This window comes from Talpa europaea (assembly GCF_964194135.1).
Source record: "Talpa europaea genome assembly, chromosome: 2".
Lineage (NCBI taxonomy): Eukaryota > Metazoa > Chordata > Mammalia > Eulipotyphla > Talpidae > Talpa > Talpa europaea.
The window spans coordinates 76,790,381-76,810,670 of NC_140068.1; the positions used below are offsets into that span (position 1 = coordinate 76,790,381).

Here is a 20,290-nt window from a genome sequence, read left to right on the forward strand (position 1 = left end):
AAAACAAAAAGAAGAAATTATATGAAAGTAGATTTGTGGGTCTCACGGCAAGATTAGCTGGTTAAGGAAAAAAATAATCCTTTCATGCTGTGGCATTGATTGTTAGCAGAAGATTGATCATCACACCTTGGCGCCAAGAGTGGTATTCATGAGCTCCACTACTGCGACATAAATGCCACAGGCATTTATGACAAAATGAGAGGGCAAAAGTCAGCTTTTCAAGGGTGATTACTTCTCCAATCATCTCCTTTTCCAAGGACTGATGAAAACTTGAGGGAGCAAAGGAGGAGTAGTGGAATACTTGCAACACGTTAGGAATTAGCTGCAACTCCTCTTCATTTGCATAAATTTTCTTAGACCAATTTACCCAAAGCATTGGCAGAGGCAAAACAGGAAAAGGGAGTAAAAGCAAAGTAGAGTAATTAAGAGTCCAGGTTTCAGAATCAAGTAGTCATCTGTGACTTAGTGAAACTTGCATTTTTGCACTTTCTCATTAGTAAACAGGGAGCATAAAAAAACCCACAACAGTGCGCCCCTAAAGGGTGGTTATGAGAATAAAATTAGATGTCCGTAAAAGAGTCAGTGTTTATCATTCAAGTTGTAAACATCATTATCCAGGTCTAACTGGTGGTTGTTTTATTCCTCGATTTTTAACATCACAGTTTCTTCCCTTGAAAATTAGAAAGAGAAATGTATTTCTTTCCTAGTTTCTTTTGTACTCTCAAACAAAATATTTTAACTTAAAGTACAATAATTTAGATGACCTTGAAAATCCTGATGATTTGGAAAGTTTTGTCTATACTAACATTTTTAGAACATTTCCAAAGTACAAAAATTCAATCTGAAATCCTGGCAATTTCAATGGAATCCAATTTTGTAAAGCTGCATTGGCCAATACAGTAGTCACTAACCAAATGTGACTACTGAGCAGCTGAAATGTAGCTTATTCTGAATTAAGATGGTGAGTAAGTATGCACTGGATTTCAAAGACTTAGTAGGAAGTAATAATATGGAACATTTCATTAGCAATCTTTTGTACTGATGCCATGTTGAAATGACATTTTGAACATGAGTGAAATAAATTACTAAAATTAATTTTACTTAAATAATGTAAAATTATGTACATGGCTCACATTGATAATGCTAAGGAGTATCATTATGTTGTGACTGGCTGGCACTGTTGCATGAGGACACAATGCGCTGGGGCAATCAAATGACTCTCCAGGGCACTGGGTACACCTATAGAACAGCCAGCTTATCTGCCAAGTTAAAAGCAGTTTGTGCCAGCCACAAACAGCATACAAGCTGCAAACAGGCCCTCTAAAGGAAATGCCAAAAGTCTATTGCAAATGTTTGTTTTCACATTTAACTTGGGAATCTAGTTGTTCAACTTTAGCCACAGTTTGCCATTTGTATTATTAGGAAAGCAATCTTGAATTCTGATTAGTTTGGAAGTAATCCGAATTGTTTTCTAGGGAAAAACAGAGCTGAGACACATTTCTATTTGGGAGTTTTGGGAGCTGTCTGGCCAACCTCAACACCTAATTACAACTGTTCATTCTCTGATTTATAAGAAGCTGGGCTATGTGTGTGGGGGGTGGCGGGTATGTAGATGACTGCAACATGTTGAGCCAGACTAGAAAGAATTCTTCTGCAAACATCAGGGAGTATCTCTTTGCCCTTTTTTGCCCACCAAGAGATAGCTCCTGAGGTTCATAAAACATACTTCTGTCTTTGTCAAGCATTCCCCACTTCTCTTGAACTTATAAAGGTTAACACTATTCACTCCTTCTATCTGGCAAGGTACAGTTTATCGTATTCTAAAAACTGGCATAAAATAAAAAAGCAATGAAGAAACCATCAAAAGTAATCAAAACTGATCTCTGCAACAAGGAAACATATTTATTTGTACCATTAAAAGGTAAGCTAACACATCTTTCAAAATGAACTGTAATCTACCTTACATCATTCTATAAAAGTATACCGCGTTCCAATGCAATTTCACATAAAGCCAGGTGTAATCATGGCACAAATGGAAAAACAATTTTAGGAAGAGAAAACAAAGGTTTTGTTTATCACCCATATATCCACTTTTGCAATCACAATTTCATCCACTTTGGACATTAAAAAAAAATACTCTGTCCACATACTCTATACTATTCAGACTTTTAGAAAGCACAATCCTACAGCTTGGATTTGTTGGGTGGGTGGAAATCAAGGGAGACAAAGTTGCAATATATCATTTCCTACTGTGAAAGATATCATAAGAAAATTCACTCAACAGCTGTCACCACTGAAATTGAAATGAGTTTCTCTTTACAGCTAAATCCCTAGTAAATGGTATCTCACTTGTGTTAGCCCAGGTGATTTTCCCTGCAGTTATTCCAAATGAGAACACAATCAATAAAATTCTGTTATAAATTGAATGTAAATTATTTTCCACAAGTGTGAAGCTTACTCAATTTTCTATTAAAAAAAAAAACTCCCCCAAAATACTGGCATCAGACAATATAGAGCATAATGATCTATATTTCTCTGTAACTAGGAGAAATTGTATGATTCCAAGATGCTCACATATCCAATGAAAATCTAGATCATATGTTAAGATCATCAAATAAGAACTATAAATGGCATGACTGCTACTTTTCTTTGTTTTAGGCTGGCCTCATCTTTCCCCAAGTGGTCTATATTTTCCCATTCATTCCAATTTCTAAGCTACAACAATTCAATGAACTGCAAGAGAACTGAAAGTTGCTTCTCATTTTTTTATCAAAAATATTTGTATCTTACATTTGTCAAAAGTCATTCAGCAGTACTCTTAAAATGAGTGCATTTCTTTGTATGTAAATTGTACAATAATAAAATTGATTTTAAAAGTAAAATATATAAATCCCTATAGGATACATTCAAATATAAGTATTTTCACCACATATATTTAAAGCCCCCAACAAATATCTATAGCGCCTGAGAGAGTGGTAATGAAAAATTCAGGGGTTATAGGGAGCATGGAATAAAGTTCTAACACCCAGTAAAATTAATACAATAAATTGATGACCAACTTCTCATTCCCCCACAAATAATTTCAAGAGTTTGCAATGCATCTGAGATTGGCTATCACAAGTGTGTGGCATTCTAGAATTAAACCCTCATATGTGTTCCCCAATAACAGTAGACAACCAGGGGATGCAATGTTTTAGGAGTTCTGGTGGGGTTTTTTTAGAGGGGAGCAGAGATGAGGGGGACAACTAATGAGGATTGCTAAAAGTTACAGTCCAGAAGTCACATTACATATTTTCCCTATACATTCCTTTAGTCTCACCAAGCCATTAATGTTGGCTCACAATGTTTAAGGCTTTCATTTCACAGAACAAAATAGCAAGGTATGTAATAATTGTGTTTCATTTTTAAATACATACCTTCAAAATTTTAATAAGACATTGGGGAGAAAAAAAAAAGGACTACTTTTCTGAGGTCACAGAGAAACAGAAAGGACTCCTGGTCATCCATAATCAGCCCCTGATTTCATGAAAAAAGAAGCCCACATTCCAAAATAAAAGTTAAAACTGGCAGTGGAACTCTGCAAAGGTAAAGAGCATTTCTTTTTTTTTTTTTTAAGTTTATTTTATTATTTTTTAAAAGATTTTTTTTTTTATTTATACAAGCACTGGGTACAGTCAGAAGCGCGGGAGGGTGAGAGTATTCACCAGAGCGGGGAACAGAACAGGCAGACCAGCGAAGTACACTGCTGAGGGGAGCAGCGGGCACGGCAGGAGAGGTCTGCGTGCCATGTGGGACCCTTGCTGGTGGCCAGGGATCCAACCGGTGCTGCAGAGGCTGTGGGCAGCTTTGCAGACCAGCGCTCAACTGCTGCGCCACCAGGGGAGGTCCTAAAGAGCATTTATTTATCAGAGCTGTACCTTAGAAATGAGAGAAAATCCACCAGTGCTTGCATACAAACTACCATCTCAGTCTGTATCAATAGCTAACATCTTTAAAAAAAAATCAAAGAGCATCTCTCCTGCCCGCCTGTGGCCATCCGTGTACCTCTCTTTTTCCTTCTCCTTCTCCTAATAAGCCTGTCTTGTAAAAAGTAAAAAAGATAAACTGAATGAGCGGTAAAATTTTAAACCTGAACGTGTTTTCTCCCATTCACTCCTTCATTCAAGTATTTACTGAGGCCCTATTTTGTCAGTCATTGTTATAAGTAATGGGTAAATAAGATGGACAAATCCCTTGCTCTAATGGAGCTTCCACTATAAACAAACATCTAACAAACAAATGAACAAATAAAAATGATCATTTCAGTTAGCAATGCCGCTGTGAAGAAAACAGACTAATATATTATCATAAAGCACTAAGGGGGAGACTTTAAATGGAGTAATTCAGGTTAGACATCCATAAGACCTGAGAAAAATTTCCCAAGTAACCTCCTCTAGATTATGTGCATTTAGTATATCAGTAACTAAGGTAGCACTATTAAAAATGAACTTTTTTCACTTTGTATTATCTTTTTTGGCATTACTTTAACAGCAGTTCAAAACTCAAAAAGAATTAAACCTTCAGTGAGTCTCAGTAATACCTTTCCTCCACTCAATGCATTCAAGTATTTTTTAATTGTATTGAGTAAAATATGATTATCTAAATGTATTTCAAATATGATCTAGAACCACGCTTTCTAATCTAGTAACCATTAACTACAGCTGTCTATAGAAATTCATTTAAAATCAAAATTTTAAATTCAGTTTTCCAATCACATCTGTGATATTTTAAGCATTTAAAGTAATATGTGGCTATTGGCTATTGGGTTGAATAGAACAGGTATAGAACATCGTCGCAGAAAGTTCTATTACACAGCACTAAATTACTTTTAGCTGCAAATCTATCACAGTAACTACCACAATGCTTTCTCAGGCTTTTTAAGAAAGTTATTTCACATAGCATCATCATTTTGTACTTCGTTAGCACTTTATGCTTAACACAGTGTAAAATAATTAATTTTATTACTTAACTAGAGGACAATCAATGCTGTAAAAGAAACTCAATGAATAAAGAATAAGAAATTTAATAATGAAAGAAAATAAAAGTACTTGAAAAGCAGAAGAAATCATAAATTTTGCATTATAGGAAGACTACCAGCATCTATAATCCAGAAATCCCTAAGAATACTTTGGAGTAAGAGCACAAAAAGAAATCTAAAGTGGTTAGTTGCAGATAAGCTGCCAGAGTACTGTGATATGCAAAGTTTCATTAATTCCATGATGCTAAGTGTTCCCATGGGGTCAAATACCTCTACTATGACAATAGGCATCGCAATTTATTGTAACTACTTTAGCTGATGTTCTCTTTTCTAATCAACATTAATTCCTATAAGAGCAGAAAGAAATATGTGTCCCTAGAACCTAACATCACATTTGGCATGCAGTAGGAGTTCCCTTAATATATGTCAAATAAACAAGAAAGCAATCTCTTCGAATGCTAAAATATCTTTACTAAAGAGCTCTCACATCAAAGTTCCTCTACAAGTCACAGCCACCATGTGCAGCCTCATTACAATTTCTTTAAGCATGGTGCTCATGGATACAGCTGTCTTTCCTTTCTTGCCTTAGAACTAAGCTCTATCAACAAAAGCCTCCATTCCGTCTATGTTCACAGCCACCTCATTTACTCCCCAGTTCCTCAGAGGAGTCAGACTTGCATCTGTACTTTGACAATGTTGTGGCTAAGCCATCAGTGCTGCCACGGACCTAAACCAACTGACATTACCTACTTCTGAGCTGACAGTCCTAGGGCATTTAACAATGTTGGCCATTCCTTTTTGAAATCTTTCCTTTAGCATCTTTGATACCACCATATCTCTTGCTGTGTTCCTGTCTCGGTCAAGAGTCCTCCAGGATATTTTAACTGGATTGTCTCTTAATTCATCTCCCACCCCCACTGCTGCCCACCACAAGTCATTTAAACCTGATGCGCTGTGGGTTCCATTCATGGCCATGTCCCCCTTTTTGGTCACCCCATACTCTACTTGAATCACAACCATTCCCCTGATTTTAACCACCACCTATACAGTGATGATTAGAAAATCTCTCTCTCTAAATCTCCCTCTTAAACTGTGGGTCTATATTCAGCTACTTAGTAAACATTTCCCCTATACGATCCATAGGCATCTCAAGTTTTAAATGTCTGAAACCACCGAACCTATGATCTCAGCAACCCTATTTATTCCCTAGTCCCCTGTCGTCCTTCAGTCTCCTTAGTCAATGTCAACATCATCCTCCAAGGGAGATTAAAGTTCAGTCCAATTGGAATATCCACTCTGATTCACTACTGCCTTAGGCAGTACTGAATCCAAAACAGTCATGGCACATCATTTAAGGAAATAATTCACAGTTCAAGTAATAAAATTATGTATTTTGTGTTTAATTCAATTAGGCAGGTATGCAAATTTTATGACATGTTTAAGTATCTCTCTACAGATGAAACCAAAACTACTTAATTACTTCAGAACAAAGACTGTCTTATTTTTTTAATTCTTAGCATGTAAGAGGCACTCAGTAACTGATGGATATGAATAGTGAATAAAATACATTTGTATTTTACATAAGATACTGAAGCAAATGTTTTTCAGCACTTAATTTGATTTTTAACTAGAGAACTAGGTTCAATTAAGAAAATTTGTAAACATCACATTTTTAGAATAATATATGTGGTTCAGCAATATCCTACATTATTAGTTTGGCAAAATGTTGCACTAATTCTCTTTGAGTCCTATAAAATGATTTGAGACTCTCTGTATTGCTAGTTCAATTTTATAGGTATTTATATCATCTCCCAAATTAGTTTTATTGACAAATTTAATTAAAATGCTATTCATCATTCCTCTTTGATCATTAGAGGCACAAAACAAAATTAGACCTAATAATGATCTCAGTCTTAACCTCCTAATGGTCATCCTTTTTAGGTAACATTTAAATTATACAGTTCATGCAAATCAATGATGATTATTTTTTTTCCTAACAAGATTATCATTAAATCTCAAACCAAATAGTATTCTTTCCTATTCTGACTTAAACAAAAGGAAAGGCAAAAGAAAGACATCACGTTTAGATAGCCAAAAGAGACAGTTCAATAGCCTGGAAAGATATATCAAAAGGTTACTTTGTAGAATAGAAAGTGTCAAACCATGCACATCAGCTGCTGCCTGACATACAGATGTTTTAGACATGGCAATAAAATGAGAAACCTTTGGTTTAATAATAATAAAAAAGCAACATCAGTTGGTGCATATTACATGTTGCTCGGAGCCCCAGTTGCCTAGCAACCAGTCATGAGTGAACTCCAGAGAGAACAAAAGTCTAAACAAGTATAGTTTGTGCAAGTTTCAAGGGCTTGAAGAGATCTGTCAGTAGTTAATCTAAATTGTAGTTGACAATTACCATACTGACATGGAGGTATGAGAATCCATCATTAATGAACAGGCTAAAGCACTAACTAGAGAGGAGACTGAATCCCTTAGGTTTATATCTTTTGAATCAGTGGTTTTATAGGAAAAAAAAATTGTGGCAATATGATCTATAAATTATAAAAACTTTATGAAGAAAAAAAATCACTTATTACACACAAGCAAGTATACATGCATTCATTCATTCAACGGAAGACACAACGCACACATGTCATGTGGTCAGATACCACCCAGGCCACTAAAAATACAAAAATGAAAGCACTTTGTAAGCTCTCAAGCAGTTCACACCACAATGGAGAAATCAGACAAGTAAACAAATCATTACAATATCATGTAAGTTCTGTGATACAGGGGTAGTAGCCATAGGATACTATGGTAACATCCTCTGAGGGCAGAGGATGAATGAGAACTAAATGGTGAGGGATAAATTATCAGAGGACATGACATGAGCTAAGTCCTAAAAGACAAGCAAAAGTTAGTCAAAATATAAAAGTGGAGGAAGGGTAGACGAGAATTCCTGGCAGAAGAAAAAATACTTGCAGGGAGCACTGAAGTAAACAGGGCATCTTGAAATAGAGGGAATTTGAGGAATTCAATATGACTAGAAGTTAGGGTAAAAGTACTGAAAGAAAAAGCTAAAGAGATAGGTCAGGGTCCTTCCAGAAAAACTTCATATTCTAGGCTAAGAAGTTTAGATTTTATCCAGCATAAAACTGAAGAGACACGGGATGGTTTTAAGCCAGGAATAATACAATCACTGTGACAATGATGTGAAATATCCCAGAAAGGACAAAAGTGGATATCAAGGACAATAGATAAAAGCCTACTATAGTAAAAGACAGATACTCAAGATATAAAATCATCAACAAATTGGGATGGAGGAGGGAGCTGGGGAGAGGGCTCCACACAGCACTCTAGGAAATCTACCAGCTATGTATAGTATACACGCTACTCAGTCACTGAGGAAATGAAAGTCTGAACTCCCCAGAAAACAAATATACAGAGGTTAAAAAATATCTGTGGGAAGGAAAAGTTAATGACAAGAAACGGAGAAGAAAAAGAGGGAGACATGAGAGACCGGAAAAGAAAAACTGAAGAATACAAATGATTACTAGAAAGATATTCAAATTTCTGAATGAGAGCTAATATTCTTTTTTTAAAAAGTCCTAAAAGAAAACACTTTGATGCATAGCTACATAAAACTTTAAAATGTAGGTACCTTGGAGGATAACACAGATTAATCATAAACTTTCAGGAAAAAAAGGTAACATACAACAGAGAATTACTATCCTTTACATCTAAATTACATAACATCAAACAAAATCAGTAGAGGCTTCAATAAATGGGCAAAGATACAGATGGTTAATCCCACCCCAAATAAAAATGAATAAAATGTTTTAAAATCATTCTTATAATCATCAATGAGGTGCACAACAATATCTCTATGATTCATGTATTAAATTAGCGACTTGTATTTATGCATTAAATTGCTTGTTCAGGAAACAATAAAATGGAAAATCTTGTACAATATGAAAGTATAAGTAGAATATGGTTCTTGAAAAAGAAATGCAAAGACTTAAATCTTTAAAGTGGTTCCGATGCTTTGACAAAGCAATTCTACTTCTGAAAACCGACGTGAAAGAAAACATCAAAACACAGATAAAGTTTACATACAGCATTTTTTATATTAGTGAAAGGGACTGGAAATGATATACATGCCTCCCAATGGGAGATAAATACACTATAGTCCAGCAATGCAAGAAAATATAATGTAGTCACTAAAAATTATGTTTTTGGAGCGATTGCAATAATAGAAAAAAAGGACTTACGATGCGTAAGAGAAAATATAGCAATTACATAATTTCAAAATTGGGTTTTAAAATAGCATAGAGAAAATAAGTTGTTTCTGAGTAGTGATGAGTTTTTCCTTTCTTTTCCTGCAGTTTTTAAGTTTGTCTTTTAAATAATAAGGATATGCTGTTATTGTATTTAGAAAACAAATTCACCCATTCCATCTATCCCTCATAAAATATGCGGGGGGGGGGGGGTCTCCCCGGTGGCGCAGCGGTTGAGCACTGGGTTGCGAAGCTGCCACTGGAGGAGGGTCCCACATGGCGCGCAGACCTCTCCTGCCGCCCGCTGCTCCCCTCAGCACTGTACTTCAGTCGGCCTGCTCTGCTCCCGCTCTGGCTCTGGTGAATTCTCTCACCCTCCCGTGCTTCAGACTGTACCCAGTGCTTGTATAAATAAATAAAAATAAATCTTTAAAAAAAAAAAAAAACACATGTGGGGGGGACTCAAAAGTTTGTCTTAAGCTTGTATTTAAGAACTCATTCCTTCCTTTGAGATCTTTCTGTAGTCAACTTTCGCTCATTTTTACCTAAACTTAACTCGTTCTACACAGTTCAATTAAATTCAAAGAACATTCTATAGCACCCTAAAATTGAGGGAAACAAGTATATTAAGGACTTGAACTAAAGTCAAAGAATTAAGCAGGAAAAAACATTTTCTAAGTTTTTTAGTAATCGAAGGGGTTATAACATTTTAATAAATGTTGCCCTACTTTAAAATACTTGCATTTATAAGCAAAACATGGCTGTGTCTTTGTTTTACCTGAGGTGGTTAAGCAGAGGCTGAAGTCTCTCATCAGACTGCACAGCAGGCAAGGACCGGGCTGTTAACTAAAAGCAGAGAATAGGATTAGTAAAAACAGCAAAGACCAAATACTGAAACGTTTTAATCCTAAATAGAAAATCGGACAGGAAAAGCAGAGGAGAGGGAGTATTTAAAAGGTATAGAACTTTTCTCTTTTTTAAATTAAAAATTGTACAGAATGCTAACGGATACGTGATTACAGCTAACTATATGGTGCTAAGGACTGTAGAGTATGTCACGGAGTTTAAGTAACAAGAGGCAAAACAAAGAATAAGAAATGAGTACTCATCTGAATTCATGAAAATGTCTCTAGTCATGAAAACATTACCTTTGAAAATAAAAATGGGAAAACTTCTAAATTTATAGGAACATACCCAGTAACACTGAATCCTAGGATGATGAAAATATTGTAAAGAAGGACTTTCATTTATAGCTAAGCCACAGTGAAGCTCTCTACATGCTGAAGTATATATGCATGTACCCTCGTGTGTTTGTGTGTGTGTTTCTCTCACTCACTCACTCACTCACTCATACACATGAACAATCATGCATTCCTTCATTCTGACAATCACATTACCATGAAAAACCAAGAATATCTGTTAAAGACACAAAAGCAACTCCAAGTCCTTAATATTGAAATATGACCCCAAACTGATCTAGTAAACAACAAATCATTTGACAATTCCTGCAAGAGAGTCTTCCTTCAGACAAACTGCAAACTGCAAGAGGCCCTTTGGCGGCTATACGGTACCCTCTTCAATTATTTAATGTTAATTAAAATTTTCTGAAAATGGAAACATAATTCATCAAAACTTTTGACTATTATGCAAATAAAATAAAAACATCACTTCCAAAATATTTAAAACTATATTTATGAAAAATGATGATGATGGAGAAACATTACCAATTTCATGCAATAGTCAATACATGTCAAAAAAGCTTACTAATTTAAAGTACAATAAAGTGACCAAAGTGTACTACAATTCTAGTAGAACCAAGTGTTTCCCTAGAAAATACTATCTAGTATTTCATGACATATAAAATGTTACCAAGGTTTTATAAATAGAACACTTTAGTATGTCCTATATCTGCTAATATCAAATTATTTTCACCATTCTAGAGATTTCATCGCTCACAAACTTTGCTCTAAAATGATTAAAATATTTTATCTCAATACTTAAAAGTCAATTTTCTGAAAACAGATGGAACAGTCAAACTGGACTATTTCAGTTGCTTCTGTTCAACCCATAGAGCATATGCCATCTAATCAAAGTGTCTTTTCTACATGAAAGCAAACAAAAACTCTACAGTAACAGCAAAATATTTCTAAATGTCTACTCATTCCATATAGGAAATATTTCTCAACTCAGCCCGTTCTTAACCTTAAATCTTCATTTCCTGTTTTCTGAATTATGAATACAACACTTTCTCCACTCACTTCTGCCTCCATTCTTGGCCCTCCCTAATTTATTCTCTGTTATCAAGGCCAGAGAGAATTTTTCAAAATGAGCGTTAGCCACTCCCCTAATTAAAACCCCTTAACAATTCCCTTAGGTTCTCTGATTAAAGTTATTACACCCATTCTTTCATAAGACATTTTCTTAAAACTCTCCTTCAGGGCCACATTGCTGCCACACTAAGCACAGGAAGAGTGTGACCGCCAATCCAGTCTCTGCCAACTGCACAAGACACCACAGGGGCATAAATTCATCATAGCTCCATTTTCTGGAAGATTTGATTCCCTCTCTACCCCACAACTTATTTTCAAGTTTCAATGTCTGACAAGAATAATTCCTAAAATGTGGGTCAATGCTCTGAGTAAAATTATTTCAAGGAAGATTCTGAGTTTCCCAAAGGTTTTGCTTTCAACTTCTAAAACAATTAGCATTTTCAAAAAGAGCACCTATCTCTTTGTGTTAAGGAGATGAGGTAATAAAGCTATTACAAAGCTCTTTAAAGTGGCAAAGCCATCTGGTGACCTTTTGCTGACAGAATGTAAACTTCATTTTAGGGAGTGCTGGCTCCCATCATTTCTTCTGAAATTTCTCTCTGAGCCCAAGTAGCTACTACTATACCCATCTGACCAGGAGGGGCACTGCGCCTGTAGCACGTGGCAACTTAACATATGTTTAGTAAGTATTTACTGAATGTGTGGCAAATCCAAATGACAACTCACACCTGTGTCATTCCTTTTTTTTTTTTAAAAGGGTATATTTATTTCTACATAGAAGAACTTGGGTGTGGGCCTGAGGTGCAGGGGGAAGGGGGTGAGAGGATTCATCAGAGACAGAGTGGGGACCAGCAGGCAAGACAGGAGAGGTCTGCTGTGCCATAGCAGGGTTAGCTCCCTGGCCAGGGATCGAACTCAGGTCATCAGTGATAGAGCTGAGAGTTAACCCCCTATGTCACCAGGGAGGCCCCTGTGTCATTCCCTTAATTGATAAAAGTAAAAGTAGGTCTATATCTACATTTCAGTTTTTCAAAATTTCTGCCTTAAGCAAAACTAAATTTTACAGAAAACTGCACTAAATCATAATCATCAGCCTTCTGAGAAAGCAACAGCCTATCATAACAAGATTTTCAGCATTAAGGACTTCCCTCTACAACCTAATATGAAAATGTGTCTAAATAGACTTTGGTTCCCACATTTTAGCTGTTTATTTTTTTAATAGAAAAATACAATAATCTCCTTGACACATAAATCACCAAGAATCAAAAAGAAATATCTATCACAGTTTATGTCCGTAAAGTTTCAATGGGTTGAATTAGGGATGTTCACGGTAACCATAACAAAAGATGGCATAACATACAGCTTATTTCTTATTACTGTAAAGAGGTTGAACTGTTAAGATATCCTTACATGGTTATGAAAATATCTCGTGCAGTGAATCAGGCAATGCAGGGTTGGTGCTGTTTTTTGACAAGTACAACAGACTACTAGCTCTTAAATAAATCTCATTTTAAAGATTAATAGTCTTAAGTAAATCTTGCATTTTGCCACATGTTTGGGTATAAAACATAATAATGTATTTTGCCGACTAATAATTCTTTTAATGTCAATAAATAGCACAAAGATTCAAAGCCACAGAAGACAAAAAAGAGAATCCAGAGGTGTCAGGTCCAACCTTGTCATTTAACTCTGGAGGAACCTGGGTTCTTCAGGCCATAAGCAGCCAGCTGCTGGCAGCTGAGCCGAGCCTGTGCTGGGCCTGAGGTCAGACACACACAGCATGTGTGCAGGGTATTTTCCACCATCACAATATGATCCAAACACTCCACATTTCACACATAAGCCAGGTCAGAGGCCTGACCCCAGCATGCTACTGTCTCCTCTCACTCCCTTCACTTTTCAAACAGCACAATGTTTCAACACTCATAACCCCATGAACAGCTTTCAATCTTGAAGATTCCCCAATTTTTGCACTGAAGTTTCCTTCACATCATTTTGGACTTGGCCCAAATATAACCTATTCCTAGAGGCCTTCCCCAACCACCCTTGGTAAAGCAGCACACTCTCCACAGGTATTCTATTACTCAATTACCTCACAGCATTTACTACTATCTGAAGTTATTTATTAGTTTAATGGCATATGTCTGTCTTCCTTTACCCACAAGAACAAAGGCTCTGTCAGTGTCCTTTTCTGTTTGGTGACTTCTTAAAATAGTATGTGGGGTGACAGGCAAGAGATGTTCTAGGCATGTCACTATAAAAGGGAGCACTACTGTGACCACAAGAACAGGTGCCACTTTCCCCATCTTCCCCACCCCTCCTTTCAATGCTGCCAACATCTCAGACACCTTGGACCACAACTTCCAGCATGCCATGAATCAGACTTCCAGAATGGAGGGCAGCTTAAAGGAAAAGGGAGGGAAGAGGAGTGTGTGGTTGGAGAGATATGTGGAGAGGCTTCTCCAGGTACTTTAACATTTTGGCAAGAGGGCTCTTCAAGGGGGATGGCAGTCTTCAGCTTGCCTTATCCAGCTTAGATGACACAAGATGACTTTCTGATCTCTCCTCTCTCCAAGCCCACTGGGTTTATCCAACTCATAGTTTGTCTTTTTTTCTTGCCAGAAGGTACTTTGGACTCTTGGCAAGCTTTATTCCTTGTTCTGTGCCCAGCCTGTTTGACTGGGCATTTGCCCAAGAAGGGATGGGTGATTTTTGGAGTCTGATCAAGAGTCTGTTATTCGAAATCTCTCATGCTCTCTCCCTTTACCTCTGAACTTCACACCACTCAAAGATCTTTAAGCACATTGGGAGTTTGATTTCACTTCTTGATGCACATGGATGGCTAGCCCCTTTTAGAACAGTACAAGTGCAGTTTCCCCATTAATGGTTTGAATTACCCTTCAGTTTTGCCCGGTTTCAGAGGCACTCAACAATTACTATATGGTGAATGAAATGTTTACCTGTGTCAAGTATTTCCAACAGAGGCACAAGTTTAAAAAGCTTGTCCTAGACACTGGCCCTTTTCATCTTGCATCTCTAAAGTTTTCCAAAGTAAATATGATCTACCAACTAGGGGAGCCACACACATTGCTCCCTTCATTTTCAGATGAATGAAATATCTTAAGTATTCCCTTTAAAAGAAGGGGAAATGTTCCATCAAGCAATGCAGCTGAAACAAAGGCTCCAGTATTCAGAGGAAACAAGTAGCCCAAACTAGCAGTTCAAAAATCAAAGTGTGAGTACATAATAACAAGTTCTAACAAGAAAGAGTAGGGCCTCCCCTGGTGGCGCAGTGGTTGAGCACTAGGCTGTGAAGCTGCCCGCAGCCTCTGCAGCGCCGGTTCGATCCCCGGCCGCCGGCGAGGGTCCCACAGAGCACGCAGACCTCTCCTGCTTCCCGCTGCTCCCCTCAGCAGTGTACTTCATCAGTCTGCCTGTTCTGTTCCCCGCTCTGACTCTGGTGAATTCTCTCACCCTCCCGTGCTTCTGACTGTACCCAGTGCTTGTATAAATAAATCTTTAAAAAAAAAAAAAAAAAGAGTTACCTCCTTTGAAGCTATGTCTTTTTGCTTTCTGAAAGCCTTTTGTTTTGTTGTGTCATTAAATAATAGCTACAAATAAAACTGAAATATCCACTGAGTATCTACTTTTCCAATATTACTAAAAATTTATAACACGCAAAGTTTAGTCATTTACAGTGAACACCTGTGTAAAACACACACACATACCCCCTTAACCTGAAAATACAGAGGTTGCTTCAAAGATATATAGAAAGCAAGTAAGAAAGACAGTTGTAAATGTGACCTTCCTCAAATAACACTCACTTAGATGTGTGTGTGTATGTGTGTGTGTGTGTATATATATATACATATATATATAAAAGTATCCTTTTCCCCTTATATACAATTCCAAAATTACAGTATTATGTGATACACTTTTCAGAATATTTTTGTTAAAGAAATGGGTTGCAGTTTCTGGAAGGTAAGTTATTTTAAAAGTAAATCCAAGGGCCTCCCCGGTGGCACACCAGGTTGAGCGCAGCGCTGTGAAGCTGTCCGCAGCCTCTGCAGCTCGAGTTCTATCCCCAACTGGCCAGGGAGCAACCCACATAGCATAGCAGACCTCTCCTGACTCGCCTGCTGCTCCCCTCAGCATGTAGTTTGGTCTATCTGCCTGTCCTGTTCCCTGCTGTGTCTCTGGGGGATCCTCTCACCTCCCATACCTCTGGCCTGTCCCCCATTTCTTGTAATCATAAATAAATCTTTAAAATAAAAAAAGTAAATCCAAAATATTTGTCTCTAAACACTCCTACCCCCAAAAGACCTAAAATTTCAAGAAAACTGAAAATCAAATCACAATTAGAAGATTAATCTACTCATGGATGGAAAAACCTGAAAATAAAGCATGCTTGGTTCTAGTATCTTTTCAAGAGAAAAGTAATCACATATTCTCTTCCTAGACTTTTCACTTGGATCAGCATGGAAGAAGTCATTTTTAAGATTATCATCCTGGTATTAATTACACAGACATTTGTTATACTATTTTGTACACGTCTGTGTTTGAAATAATTCAAGAGATAACCAATGGGAGGCTATTTTTCTAGCAATCTGAGGAATGCCTTAGAGAAGGATAATCCAGTGATCTAAGATAAAAAAAAATAAAATTATTGCAAAGGCATTAGCAATAGACAGACACAAAGGTGAGGAGCATGGAGATAAATTTAGAGAACTAAAAAAGATAAGTCAGAGAGAACATCCAGGTGAGTAGTCATGTTCTTTGTAATATAGGTGCTATAGGGAGCTATAGGAGCTATAGTTGAGAGGAGAAAAGGAAGTTAGTTAGAGCCATGCTGAATTTTAAGTGATTTTGAAACCAAGAGGCAACTGAATTTATACAGATCTCAAGTCCAGATGATATAGAGCTAATGATTTGTAAGTGTTATTGGTAAATAAGCATCATATAAAGGGAGGGACTAAAGAGTATACAGCAGAGATGCTGGACTATCACTGACTAGTACTACATTGACTGTTCACACAGCACTGTGCTGAGGGTTCCATCTAAGTCACATCCGGGGAAAGAGTTAAAGACCGATTACTGATGTCTGCTCTGGATATGCAATGGGAGATTAGCAGCATCTGCCAGGTATGTGCTAACATGAGTGGTAGCAAAATAAGAGTAAGGGGAATTTTGCCAAAAACTTGAAAGTTTTATAACACTGATTTTATTAAGCAATTAAAAATGGATTAGGGAATACACAGCAGTTCCTTTAACTCTTTTGTTACACATTTAGAATAAATGAATTCCACTTTGTAAAAAAAAAAAAAAAGTTCTTTGAGGAAAACCCTGTTTGTTCTCCAGCTAAGAAGCTCTCTGCTGTTCTTAAAAAAGCCTAAAGGAGACTGTGCGGTCAGCCAGGCGCTGCTCTGAAGCAGAACTGTTTGAAGGGGTTTGTAAAAAGAAGAAAAATATTCATGATTTTTCTGAAGTGATGGGCATGAAGAGAACAAGAATCTACACAGAGGTAACTACATGAATAAATATGGTAAAAGGTTCTTAAAGAGTCAATGGACATTTGTAAAACAAAGGTGACTCAATCAGTTGAAAATGAAGAACTGGAGGGCAGCTTCATTTTAAAATAATAAATCCCATCTCTCTGAACTGCTCACCCAACACTGGCTAAATTAAAACACATAAAAATGACAGGAAAACAATGCTCACTTGGAAAATATTGCTCAATTTGTTCTCCAGTTGTTTGCACTCTCTACCACTCACTTCAGCTTCCTTATAAAACTCAAGAGGAATGACAATTTGCACTAATATCAAAGTCGCAACTTAAAAGAAACTCAAGATAGGTGATCAGCCAGCACACCTAAGACCCTTCTTTGCATAGAATCTTATTCTACTCAGATGTAGGTGTTCTTTTTGTTCTGCTTGATTTTTTAAGAGACTTTAATTTTTAGAGAAACACTGTGTTCACATAAATGGAGAAGCTACAGGGTCTCCCCTGGTGGCGCAGTGGTTGAGCGCTGGGCTGCGAAGCTGCCCGCAGCCTCTGCAGTGCCAGTTCGATCCCCAGCCGCCAGTGAGGGCCCCACATGGCGCTACAGACCTCTCCTGTTGCCCGCTGCTCCCCTCAGCAGTGTGTTTCATCAGTCTGCCTGTTCTGTTCCCTGCTCTGGTTCTGGTGAATTCTCTCACCCTCCCGCACTTCTGACTGTACCCAGTGCTTGTATGTATGTAGTATGTATGTATAAATAAATAAATAATCTTTAAAAAAATGTTTAAAAAAAAATAAATGGAGAAGCTAGAGACTGCCCATATACCTTTTGCTCCTCACATGACCAGCCTCCCCCATTATCAACAATCCTCATGAGAGCAGTGTATTTATTACAACTGATGAAACTACACTGATAGATCATTACCAACTGAAGTCCACAGTTTACACAAGGGTTCACTCTTAGTGTTGTACATTCTAAGGGCTTTGACAAATATACAGTGACATGTATCTCCCACTGTAGATCATACAGAGTCTTTTCACTGCCCTAACAATCCTCAATGCTCTGCTCTTAATCCCTGTCTCCCTGCTAACTCTTGGCAACCACTGAACTTTTTACTGTCTCCCTAGCTTTGCCTTCTGCAGAATATCATATAGTTGGAATTACAAAATCTTTTCAGATTCGCTTCTTTTATTTAGTAATAAGCATTTAAGGCTCCTCTGTAACTTTTCAGCACTTGCTAGTTCATTTCCTTTCAGTGCTAAATAACACTAGATGCATCAAAGTTTACTTGTCCATTCACATCTGAAGGACATTTTGGTTGCTTCCCAGTTTTGGCAATTTATGAATAAAGTTGCTATAAATGTCCATATGCAGGTTTTTGTGCAGATGTAAGTTTCGAATAGGTGTTTTTAATGAAAAATAAATTAGGAATGGTTTTCAAAATACCTTTACATTTTTGTCATTTCATACAAGATTTGAGATGGTTCCTATTGCACCTCATAACTCCCCAAGAATATCAAGCCAAATCCTTTTCTACTCAATTGAAACTGCACAGATTATGCGTACGATATATTCTAAGAGAAAAAGCTTATAAATTAACAAAATAATTTTGAAACCAAAAGGCAACAATTTCTTGAAACAGAGATCTCACAGTAACAAAAGCTATAGCTCTAGAAAGAATAGGTTGTTCAACAGTACTACTTTTATTACTAGGACCAAGGCAGATGTCAAGTAAAATTAACTTTTACAAGCAGCTGCTCTTTTAACTTCATTGATTTTAACAAGGAAAATCCCAGTGTCTTTTTGAACTACATTTTGTTATAATAGTAACGGATCTCAATTACAAATCCCAAACTGTGAGATTTCAAGTTATATTTCCCCCTTGCTCCTAGAACCAAATTTGCTCTCCAGTTTCATGTTCTCCCTTGGCTGGCTGAAATGCTGTTCACCGCTAATCATAACATCCTAGGGCTCAGATGCCCACAGCACTTTTTGGTTTTCATAGGGCTCTGACACACATTATCTCACTTGATCTTCACAGCAGAGGTGGTTTCATCAGTACAACACTTCAGTATATGGAAATTTCCCTATCAGCTGGCCACAAACATGATTTTCAATTTTGTAAGCTCTTGTCAAGCAAAACACATGGATTCCATTTGAGCTCTAAACATGCCCAAGTAGTTTAATTTCCAAAGGATATTAAACAGTGCAGAGTTAACAAGATATTTCCAGTTCAGGGGTCTGGATGATATGAAGAACTGAGAGAGTAAACCTGGGAATAGAGCAAACAGACATGCCAGTGCTGACTTTTGATCATGAAACCTGTGGTGTGAAAAGAAGCTTGTTATTCAGAGGCTAACCTAAGCACCTTACTGATGCTCTACATCATTTAGAAATGTAAAACAATTGCTTGAGCAAGGGAAAAAGGTATTAAGAGAAATGTGATAAATGTACATGGATGACTGAATTTTCTCCCTTAGCCATAAAATCATTTTGCTTCCAGAATACCCTGATAATTTTGGTTGAAAATTCTTAAACTACTGTAGCAAGCAGTTGCACAATTAGACTTTTCATAAGCAAAACACAGACCTGGCCAGTGGAATTCAATATGTTTTATTTTTCATATTGGCACTCAAGAGATTGAACTGTCAACCTTTTGTTGGTCCTCTTAAAGCAATGCTCTTGTGAAGCAGGAAGAAGAGCAGCAGCCACAGAGGTAATATTCCTCATGATTTGACTACACGCAAGGTATTTTTCTACTAGAAGTTCTTTATAGACTCTAATCCTCACAATAGCCCTACAAGTGGCATGATCCCTAAGGCACCCCAGGGATTCCTAAACTGTTCAGTCCAAAGTTCCCAAAACTTCCAGGGAGAATGAAGAGGGGACCTTTATGTCCTAAGCAACTTCTTTCAGTCTCAGGTATTCATGTTCAAAATTTATACAAAATTTGCATTTGATTCTAGAACATGTTCTTTTTAGTTTTACTATACACCTTATGTTTATTTTTACCACTGAGTAGCACAGTGCCATTATTGTGCTTATTACACTTTACCTATTTCTCAGTATACTTAGTCCCAAACATTTGAACATCATATAGGCTTTAGAAAATGTTACTGAATTTTTATTCCTTCTACTCCCACCCCCACACCCAGACAAGTCTCCCATGGTACATTTTGGAATTAGAGAGTTGGCTGAGATGACTCTGGGCCTTGCCACACTTCACTG

The 20,290-nt window shown here is 37.1% G+C and overlaps 1 protein-coding gene across 1 annotated transcript in view; it reads right to left on the reverse strand.

Annotated features, from left to right (window-relative positions):
* PRIM2 (DNA primase subunit 2) overlaps positions 1-20,290 on the reverse strand; it is a gene marked incomplete at both ends in the record, with an annotated part of 281,009 nt that overhangs the window by 98,210 nt on the left and 162,509 nt on the right. The window contains one exon of the mRNA XM_084228130.1: positions 10,073-10,140. Within this exon, the coding sequence (XP_084084256.1) occupies positions 10,073-10,140 (68 nt within the window). The remainder of the gene's footprint in view (positions 1-10,072; positions 10,141-20,290) is intronic.